This window comes from Mastacembelus armatus, chromosome 8 (genome assembly GCF_900324485.2).
Source record: "Mastacembelus armatus chromosome 8, fMasArm1.2, whole genome shotgun sequence".
Taxonomy (NCBI): domain Eukaryota; kingdom Metazoa; phylum Chordata; class Actinopteri; order Synbranchiformes; family Mastacembelidae; genus Mastacembelus; species Mastacembelus armatus.
The window spans coordinates 6826185-6837226 of record NC_046640.1 but is presented as its reverse complement, the minus strand read 5'-3'; the positions used below and the strand labels follow the sequence as shown (position 1 = coordinate 6837226).

At 37.2% G+C, this 11042-nt stretch overlaps 1 protein-coding gene across 1 annotated transcript; it reads right to left on the bottom strand.

The window, feature by feature from the left end:
• Positions 1-131: 131 nt before the first annotated feature.
• On the bottom strand, positions 132-8865 carry LOC113141367 (trypsin-1-like). Its single transcript, XM_026325744.1, has 6 exons — positions 8509-8865; positions 7234-7254; positions 4390-4552; positions 3815-4083; positions 2643-2782; positions 132-2198 (listed from the first exon to the last, which is right to left on the bottom strand). The coding sequence occupies exons 1-6, from the start codon at positions 8561-8563 to the stop codon at positions 1890-1892; spliced, it is 957 nt and encodes a 318-aa protein (XP_026181529.1). The 5' UTR covers positions 8564-8865; the 3' UTR covers positions 132-1889.
• Between the last annotated feature and the right edge of the window lie 2177 nt (positions 8866-11042).

Below are 11042 nucleotides of genomic sequence, written 5' to 3'. Positions count from 1 at the left end.
CCGCGGGACAGGTGAGCCTTTGTTTTCACAGCCCTTTCCCTGGTGTCCCAGCATTCGGGTCCTCTTCTCTGTCGCCTCATACCCATACCTGACACAATCACGTGTTTGTGACACTGCTGTATCACCAAATGTGCTGAGACAAATCTTTATTTAATACAGTAACATCAAAAGGCAAGATACATAAGTCAGGTGTGGTGTCTTTGGCTTTATAATGAGATATCAAGCAATATAATGCAGTTCAACATGATAAAAAATAAACTATAAATCCTGACTTTGTGATTCTCCACTGTTGGTAATTGTTGGTGTATTAAAATAAATATTAATATTAAAGTAATATTTAAATACCCATTAAAGCTATTTAAATGTGTGTCAAACAACTAAAAATCTAATTTGATGTAGTTCATGTAACATATAGTCAGAAATATTAACAGTCACAGGCGCTGTGTGCAAAATGCAACATCATTAAATCAGTGCAGTAATGTATCAATAACAACTTAAAGAGGTAACAAAATGTCTTTGCTCTGGGAACATCACAGTTTCTAAACTGTATTTCACCATCAGTTCAAGTAGTTAACAGGCTCATAAACAGTGAAAAGTTTAGTTCACAACAGCAGAAACATTTGGCTGCTAGAAAGCCCTAATGTTGTCTATAGCCAGTTTGATAACATTGTGTTCAGTTTAATGCTTTTAAATAGAGATTGTGTGTGTAGTCACTAAAATAATTCTAAACCTTTAGGATCAGGAAATAAAGTTTAGGCAGCACAAAGCTTATACGTCTTTAAATTGAATTAATTACAAAGGAAACTGTAAATATTAACAGAGCGAGCGAATTGTGATGTGGAATATTAATATTAGAAAATAGTCAATTAAAAGCTCTTTTTTTGCAGTTTTTTTGATTTGAATAAATTTGTTAAAGACGTAATAAAACAATTAAATGCTCAAACTCAACAAAGTCAAATGTGGAAGAAAGTGGAAACACACGGCTGTAAAACTTCATATTTTCACTAGAGTATCAGGGCTGATTCATCTCAGCCATGGACCTTCATCAGAGCATAAATAAGGTGCTTAGATTTAGTGCTTAGATTCAACACATATTTACAGCAGATCAAGCACAGAAGTGATTTACAATCTCAAATAGCAGGTCAGTCTCCTACAAATGATGTTTTTAACCAAACTGCAACACAAACATGTTCTGTGGGAAGTGTAATCACAGACTGGATTATGTTTTAGGGTTACGTCTATTAACACTGTTTTCCGTGGTGCTGCTTGATGTATATTTCTCATTTGTGATGGGTTATTTAGATTTGAGTTCACTTGATTTGGTGGGTGAATTTGCAGTCCTGCCTGTTGTTAGGTCTGGCAGCAAAATCACTTTGGTTACAGTTCAGGAAAAAATGTTTTTAGTTGACTCTAACTAAATGCACTGGTTTAATTCTGTAAACCACACCATGATCTGTCATTTACCTTAAACATAACGACAAAAAGTTAGAATGCTCTGATCCCTTCAAGTTGATGCTGTAGGCTGCTGGATATTTTGGTGTAAAATAAATGTTGTACATTCATATTTATGCTATCTCTACTGACCTAACCACTGTTATGATCATTCTGAAAACAAAGAATCAACTGAGAAAAGTGAAGAGTGCGATGTGTGATTTTCATGATGTTAGTTACTGATCCCAAAACACAGGGAAATGAACTGAAAGCAAGTGGAAATATTTCACCTCAATAGCAGAAGATTTGTATATTTTTTTAAAGACAATTATTCTCGAAGTAAATATGAGACCAAAAGTCTTATGCAGCTGGATGGTTTAACAGTTAGGCCTATTTGGTGTCAATATTTATACTAGTGCATTAATTTGTCCTAACAGCTTGTGACATCATTCAACTTCCTATGAGAGGACAAAGGTGGAGAAGAAAACAGGCAGGATGGACAACAGTAGGAGAGCTGAGAGGGTCATGAAGTGAGCCGTGTGAGTGACTGAGCCGCTGCTGTTGCTGCTGTCGCTGCTGTTTGCAGTGACAGAGATGAAGCCTGGCTGGTTGCTGGTGATCTGGTTGTTGATCCAGTTCTCATACTGGGACACTCGGGTGTAGACTCCTGGGTAATTGGGCTTAGCACATCCGTATCCAAAACTCACAACTCCAGCCTGGACCCACACAGTATTGTTTTTGCTCACCAGTGGGCCACCAGAGTCTCCCTGCACACATTACACATGATGGTTATATTAGCAGCAGATGTGTGAATACACTGGGAACCAGTAAGTTCAGTAGTGGGAGAAGTTATATGATCTGTTACTCAAGCAAAAGCAGTAACAGTCCTACCATAGTTTAAAGAACAGGGCTTGTGATCTTCTGTTTTGGTCATTTTAGTTTTTGCTTTTTTTCTCTCCCATTAATTATGTTACACCTCTTCAGATTTATCTGACACTTTAACTCATGAGGTCCTGCACTTGTGTATTTTTTATGGTTAATACTTTCATTGGGAAAACTCTGGGGATAATGGGAGCTGCAGAATTGGTGATAATTGAATGTGGCTTCATCACCTTCAAGCAACAGCTGTTTCAGTCCTTTAGTCATTTGACCTGATGTTCGTATAAAGATATTGGACAGTTAATGGAGTCGTGTTTTGCATACACTCTCACCTGGCAGGAGTCCTTTCCTCCTTGAGTCAGACCGGCACACATCATGTTGCTCGTGATGCTTCCATAGGCAGCGTTACACCGAGTGTTGGACACAATGGGAATACTCACCTCCTGCAGCGTCCCAGGAGAAGGAAGTGAAACTGAGAAAGACAAAAGAAACATGGTGTGAGGCCAAACCTCCATCAAACCTTCAAGAGGGTGCTACATCTGACATTTGATAAAAAAAAGAATCTCTCCTGCTAACAAGTGCTGTGTATGTCCACAGTCTGCTATAATCTATTCCTGTGTGCCATAGAGCTCTAGAAAATGATTGAAAACACATCAGCGAACCCTCAGTGAATGCTTTAAGAATCTGGTATAAGAGATAGAAAATATACCTGAATGTTTTTGAAACTGGTCAATCCAATGTGTACATCAGTGACTGATTCTGCTTATGTAATAGGACAGGCAGAAAGGCAGGATGATTCACTGCTCTGGACTCTGGGTTCTTTAAGTTCCTGACGGCATTCAGGCTCAGAGGGAGCGTTTGTTCTTAACGTAATCTGTTTTGAAACTGACAGGCGATGTCTTAATATGTGGACATGTTTGGTGTCACTGCAGGTTTTTCAGCTGATGGAAAATAGATCATGTGACATTGCTGGTTGGGGTGTGTCACCTGTGCTGTCAATCAAACACATAACCTATTGTGCTGTCAATCAAACACATAAATCACCACTTCAGAAACTGGGAAAAAAGGAACATTTCTCATATTTCCCCAAAAACCTTCTGCCCCCAGGATCTTCAGGGTTCCCAAAACCTCAGATTTACTCAATATCAGTTGGGTATTTATAATCTGCTTAACCAGTAACTAGTTGAAAACGTGTACCACTAGCCCTGAAACAGACTGCTGATCTGTCCAGGGAGTGGGGTTTTTTTTGAGTCCCTTTGTTTAAAAGTTCTGTTTTATCAATTAGCTTCAATGTTTTCTGTGCTAAGTAATTAACACACAGAAAACCTGAAACCTGAAGTGAAATATATGCTCATGGCCCACTGATGGAGGGACACCATACATTGCACCTTTCTGAAATAGTTGATCACATATACCAACTTAACAAACAACTAAGTATTTAACAATTCATTGCATTTATTATTTGACTGAAGCTTCACTGAACAATAATTATAAGAAGTCTCACCATCTGAATTGATGTTTCCCCAGCCAGTGACCCAGGTGACTGCTCCTGATGGGTAGATGCTGCCACTCGCTGCCAGGCACACAGGTACGATGTACTTGTTGAACGTAACAGTTGAGGACAGTCTCAGTAAAGTTATATCATTATCTTTTGTGTCACTGCTGTAGCCTGGATGTTTGATAATCTGGGACACTGTCCTGGACACCCCATTAGGATTCGAGCCTTGAAGGGTCTGATGTCCAAGGTAAACAATCAAACCTGATGTGCTGATGCTGAGAGAAACAAACAAACAAACAAAACAGTGATGGTATAACAGATGGTATAACTCTGCACTGCTCTCTGCAAATCTACTGTGAATTATTAGACATCATGAGAAAAATGATTTTCTTACTGTTTCTCATTTAGTGACATAGTTTTTTCCTCTTAGTTTATTAACTGTAAAAGATCATACAATAATTTTGTGGAATCAACTAATTTCCTTTTTTCTAATTTTGTTATTTCAACTTATTTCCAACCACAATTTCTAGTTTTTATTTTCTGACTTCAGAACAGGGTGATATGAGAGGATCAGAGCTTACCTGGAGAAACAGTGGGCAGCAGTGAGGACATACTGGTTGTTGATCAGGGAGCCTCCACAGAAATGACTGCCACTTTTTTGCAGGCTGGCCTGCCACGGCCAGCTGCCTGGAACAGCATCTGTACCTCCTACGATCTTCGTGTTGAGGGGTGCCTGGCCACAAACTGGAGGAACAGTCAAAATACATTTAACCACTGCAGGTCAGTGCTGTGTTTGTGCACAGTTAATTGCTGCATTATTTCTTCCTGCCTGTGTGTTATCATCTGCATAGATACCTCTCATGTGTATTATGTGTCTGATTTGCTGTAAACCATGATGATCATGGCTGTATGGAGGGTAATGTCCACCTGTTGGGTTGACCACTTTGGTCTGGACTGAGATATTACAACTATTGAATAAACTATCATTAAATTTTGTAGACACAATCATTGTCACCAAAAGGTTGAATCCTACCATGTAATTATTCCAATAATTTGTCTGATTGTCACACCACATAGACCTGCTGCTGAGAAAGGCTATGTTCCCAGGCTGGAGTTTGGAACAGAGGTTTTTCTTCCAACTGAAACAGAAACTGAGAAACAGGATTTTCCGGTTTTATGTTAATCTGCAAAACAGCATTAGCCTCAACTCTTCCATTTACCAGTAAATAACAAAAGTTGCATAATGTACTGAACGTGACAAACACTGTACCAGCCTAACATCAGTATGTTAGTATGTTAACATGTTAATGTTAGAGTTTAGCTCCAAACATCAGTGTCCCTTGCACATGTTTGATGGATAACAGTCTGCACAAGTGAGGCCATCCCCAGGAATCTGCCTTATTTTGTTTTTAGAGCAGAACTGACAATAATTTGTGTGAGACAGAGCAGCTACATCACAAAGCTTTACTAGCAGCAGGTCCATTTGAAATTTTGATTTGAGTTATCTTTATTGCCATTGTAGCAACTGTTACGAGAGCCATGTATTAAAAAAAAGGTGCCAGAGGTTTACCGTACCTTTTATTGCAAAGATTTAGAACACATTTATTTAAGCCTCCTCCATGAGACCATTTAATGAAAGAGGAAAGTTGCTGGTGGAGAATCATTTTTGACAGTTTTTTGTAAATCCAGTTTTTGTAGATTAAAGGAAGTGATAGAAGGGAGTGGAAAGTATTTTTAGATGCAATCCTATTTCCGTTAATACATTTGTTTCACTAGTGGCCAAACTGGACCATAGCTTTCCTTCAGCTCCCAAATGTCTGATGAGCTATTTTAACAGCATTGCTTTCCTATTTGAGGTTTACAGAGCTCAAGAGCCAAGAAACTGAAACGCTTCACAACCACCTTCACCTCTCCTACACTCTAGGTTAATCTCATAGCAATTTTCCAATATTAAGCTAAAGTTAAAATCACTGCACCAGCTCATAAAATCAGACTATAGCCCCACCACTGTATGTTCATCACCAAATTTGAATATTTTGACTGTCAGCATGCTTAAGCATGGGGCCTAGGGGAAAAACAATTGTAAGTGTTGTTCATTTAAACCATTCCATAATACCGTTCCATAAAAGAGCTTGTAAGGTGTTTATTTTTGCTGTCACAAACATTTCACTTGCACTAGTCCATCTAGGTCTCGTCAATAGCCCCTGCAGAGCATCATTGTATGCCACCTGTAACCTCCGTAAACCTGCTTTCTTGTAATTAGTCCATAAATGACCAGTATACAGAGGTGTACCAGATAATTTAAACAAGGTCAACTTCACTTGATCTGTACAAAACCCAAACTTACGGTAAAGAATATTTGCCTGAGCATATAACATTTGACACTGTCTATAAATATCATCATCAGTCATCCTCTGTGATAATATGTCCCAGATATTTTTACTTTATCAGTGACACAATCAACTGTATTTGGCAAGCAAACTTCATATGTCTACCCTCTTTGGTCCTACAGATCATGACCACACTTTTAGCTGGATTATACTTAATGTCATGCTCTAATCCATAATCAGAACAAATATTCAGTAATTGCTGGAGTCCAGTGGTGCTTGGTGTAAAAACCACTAAATCATCTGCCTACATCAGGTGATTCAGAATTCGACCACCAGCCACACACCCAGTATTACAAGATATTAACTGTACTGACAAGTCATCCATATGCAATGGACTGCAATGCAATTGGGCATACCAATAAACCAAAATATGGACAATGTATCTAGGAGCACCTTTTGTAAATAGTTTCCTGTGATTTACTCTATCGAAGGCTCTAAAAAGCACATAAAAATAGTGGAATTCTGATTCTTGTATTTGTTAACAATCTCCTTTAGAGCATAGATACACGTCTGTACCAAGTTTAGATTTAAAGCCAAACTGATTATCTGTACATTTAATGTAGTTTATCATTCTGCCCAGCAGGATTATTTCAGGTACAAAGGCTAAAGCTCTGGGTCTATAATTATCCACTCTGCCAACTCTCTTTATTCTTGATGACAGGAACTAACAAAATAGTTTTCATAGAATCTGGTAAAAGTCCATGTACAAGAAACCAGTGAGGCAGACAGCAAGGAGTGATGCAAACCTCCCATTTCCTAATGATGATTACTACAAAAGATCCAAAATGTCTAGAAAGAGTTGCACAAGGGGAACGCTTTTCTGCTCAACCTGAGAATGGGACACGTGGAACCTAAAAAATTTTGTTGTGGCTCATCTTCCTGGAAACGCACGTCTGAACCAAATGTGTCTCTGGTGCGTCAGAAATGACACGGCTGCCAAATAGTTTTTGGTTTGTTTTGGGTTTGAAGAATTAAACATGCTACCTTGGCAAACAAGACATGAAATGAATGAAGCAACATGAAAACAAAACTCACCATTTAACTGTGCATTGCTTCCTGTGGGACAGACCAAACACAAAGCATTTTGTTACTGACAAGAAAATGATTCATTCTTTGTAGCACTGGGAAATCTGTTCATTTAACTTTATTTACTGTACTTAAGTACAATTTATAGCTATTTATATTTTCATATTTATGCTGTTTTTGACTGGAGGACTTAGTATTCATACACTGTGTTATTACTGCTACCTGAATATTTCTTTCACCGCTGGCTTCATTACTTAGAAACTCTGCTGCTCAAGATGTATTGTAAAGAACAAAAGGATTCAGAGAGGATTTCAGCCAAGAACAGATTGTATGTCCCATTATTTATCCGACTTGTTTTTAGCATGGTATGTTGCTGGACGAGTTGGGTGTTTGTGGTTGAGACAATAACTTCTAACCTGTCTCTCTATTTGTGAGATGAAGTGAGGTGCAGAAAAGAAAGTATTTGTATGTAATTTTAGAGAAGAGATGAATGATGAGGGAAATTGGGTATGTTTAAACATAATTAAGAATGATGGGTGTGATAACTGGTGATGGCCATTTAATGGGCTAGTAACATTCAAACTGACTGTACAGTGAGTTAACTTAGCATAAAGATTGCAAAACACATAATCATATATTTTATTTATCACATGTATTTACCTCTGAAATGTAATGAAGTAGAATTATACAGTAACAAATTGTGCTTTAGTAATTGTACTTAAGATTCATTTTGTAAGTTTTACTTTTCTCATTGTAATACATTTGTTTTAATTTATTTTTTTATTGATATTGATATTTTACTGATATTATTGAAGTTTAAATTATTTCATTTTCCTTGTATTTATAAAGCTGTATAGAAAAAAAACTTCAAAGAAATTTCTTTAACTCAGTATCACATCAGTCAGTCAGACTGCCATTATCTGCAGCTGAACGTCAAACTTGTTCTTCTTGATTTTCTAGCTGAGTGATCGTGAAAGGTCTTTAGATATGTCTACGCTGATGTCATAGTCAGAAGTATCTGTCAGGTCTTCTCTTCTAGTATATTTTACATAGAGTAACACAATCAATGGGACACTCATCTGGTGACTTAATGGTAAAATACAAAGCGGTTTGTGCCTCTGTCGATCAGTTACTGTGCATATATATAGATATAGATATATTTCAAAAACAAAAAACAGTAAATATATAAACATACATTCACATCACTAGATTAATACAAATGTCTGGATTTTCTACAAATTGATTCATAGGTTTTCTTTTTACAAAATGTATAATATCACTCACCTGTAATTATTAGCATCAACAGCACAGCCCGGTAAATACACAGCTTATTCTCCATGGTGAATTTCTTCAAGCTCTGTCTGGTAGTGAATGCAGTAGTTAAACAGAAAGACTCCTGGAAGAGGAAGGCGTGGCTCTAAACCTGCCCTGCTAGGCCTACTGTGTTGCTGCTGCTGTCACTATACAGGCACGCACCACAGAAACCATTTTTTACAAACAACCAAATGTAAAGTGCATTTAAAGTCTGTGGCCTTTGTGCTTTGCAAATTTAATTTTATTTAGATGAAAATGGCCATTTTGCCCATCCATCTGCACTCTGTGATCTATATTGTCAGAAACTAAAATCTCTTATTTACAATGATTCACGCCCCTTCACTCAGTACTTTGTAGAAGCCCCTTTGGCAGCAGTTACAGTTTTAAGAACTCAGACGTTTGAGTCTCCTGGATTTGAACAGTTTCTTCTGCCATCTTCAGGTCTCTCCGCAGATGCTGGTTTGGATGGACCATTCAAGGACATGTCCTGAACATACTCAAGTGAATCCTTGGTTGCTTGCTGTCATATGCCTTTTATTCAAAGTAGCTTCCATTTAGCCAGTCTACCATAATGGCCTGACTGATGATTGTCTTCCCAGCAGGTTCTCCACCTCTGAAGTTAAAGCTGTTAGAGTGGCTGTTCGGTTCTTGGTCGCATCCCTTCTTCTCAGTGAGACAGAATAACTTTTTCTTATAATTTTACAATAATTGAAGCCTGTTATTTTGTGAGAAATTTTCCTTTTAAGTTTTTATTCTGTCTGGAAAACTGAATAAAAACATGTTTTCACTTCTTCATTAGGGGTTAATGAGTTTAGGTGGATAGAAAAGAAAAATAGAGTATTATATCCATTAAAAACAATGTACAACATCAAAAAGTGTATAAACTGTTGCTCTGGGTGTATCCCGCCTCTCACCCAGTGTCGGGTGACCCTGTGTTGGGTGTAGTTAATAGAAGGATGGACAATTTTTGCAAAAAGTGATTGCAAATTAGAATCTATTTGTAAAGCAGGACTTTTGTGTATATGTAGTGTTGCTTTCAGAGACAGACCGTGACAGTAACCTCAGACAAAAGGGCAGATTTATCACTGCATTGTTGTAAAAGGGATCTGATTTAATGTTAATATTAAGTACAACAAAAAGATGCAAACAACTTCATATGGGGTTCTGTAGTGTTGCAAAGGAGTGGCACCTGTTTTACATGCCACAAAAAATGGCTCTCTTTGAACATACTGGTTAGAAAGCGGCATGTAAACAATTTTTTGTGAAGTGAGCATCAGGTTCATTTCTGGATCATAGTCTTTACGATCGGTCAACAACAAGATCACCAAGACAACAAAAAGTTTTCTTGATTAAAGGAGTTTTCTTGTAAATCCCCAAACTACAATAATGCTGTATCCTGGAATCCTTCTAAATACAAAACTATAATGGGATGCTTATATTTCTCATACTTAAAGGATTTTCCTACATTTAAAAAAAAGGTTAATGGCAGAAAAAAGCCTCCACAATAAATGGAATCTTCTTCTGCTTCTTCTTCTTCTTCTTATTAGTCTTAATATTATTGTTGTTGCAAGGATTAAATAATTATCAATGAATTAAAGCAGTGACTAATAGGCTACATAATAATGTTGATTATAGTCTCAGCTTTGTCACAATCTCATTTAAAACCATTTCTCTGTTCAATTTTTGTTACTCTGGTGTCATCTGGTGGTTAATTCTATGATGACACTATGAGACACCACGGCCCTGAATATACATCATATATATATAATATATATATATATATATATTATATATATTTGCTGTAAATAGCCTATCTGTGCTGCCTTTTAAGCCATTTCTTGTTAGTTCAAGCTCAAATCTTGAAATAATAAAATAAAGCAGTGATTATATAAGGTGGTTTTTTGTTGTTTTTTATGTTAGTATTTCTGGTGTTTTTAAAATAATAATAAATTAATAAAAGAACTATAGAGAACTCTATGTTCACATATTATTTATTAATTTACACACACACAAATTAAAGCTGCATTTACAAAATGAAGCAGTTTCATTTCTAAATAAAAGATTAAAGAAACAGTTTCTCGGTCTTACTAGAAGACTGGAGAAATGTCTGAGGCGACGCTCTGGGTTAACGTCATCACGCTGAATTCTGCGCTGAGCGCTGTGATTGGACGAGGCGGTCGAGGAAAGCTCGAGAAGCAGCCGGAAACATTGGGGAAATAAATATAAAAGTGTTGGCGGCGTGAAGTCTGAAAGAGAGAGGACGAGAAGAGGCAGGAGCGACACAATATTTCAGAAACAGCTTCTTTTTACTACGTTGAGTCCAGTCACAGTAAGTACGCTGCTTCAATTTAACTCTGTTTGGTGACTTTAAGCTAAAGTTATCCTTAGTTTGACGTATGGGCTAAACTGAACTAAGTACTATTATCTCACTAAAAGTATTTTGTGTAAATTCTGAATATTATTAAAATATTCTTTGCTTTCCCAACATGCCATCCAAATATTTT

What these genes read in the sequence shown, in the direction of transcription:
- LOC113141367 (XM_026325744.1), bottom strand. Translation starts at nt 8,563, where the DNA reads ATGGAGAATAAGCTGTGTATTTACCGGGCTGTGCTGTTGATGCTAATA. An exon ending in GTTGATGCTAATAATTACAG is followed by an intron (nt 7,255 to 8,508) that starts GTGAGTGATATT and finishes TCTGTCCCACAG; the next exon opens with GAAGCAATGCACAGTTAAAT. An exon ending in GGGAAACATCAATTCAGATG is followed by an intron (nt 2,783 to 3,814) that starts GTGAGACTTCTT and finishes TGTCTTTCTCAG; the next exon opens with TTTCACTTCCTTCTCCTGGG.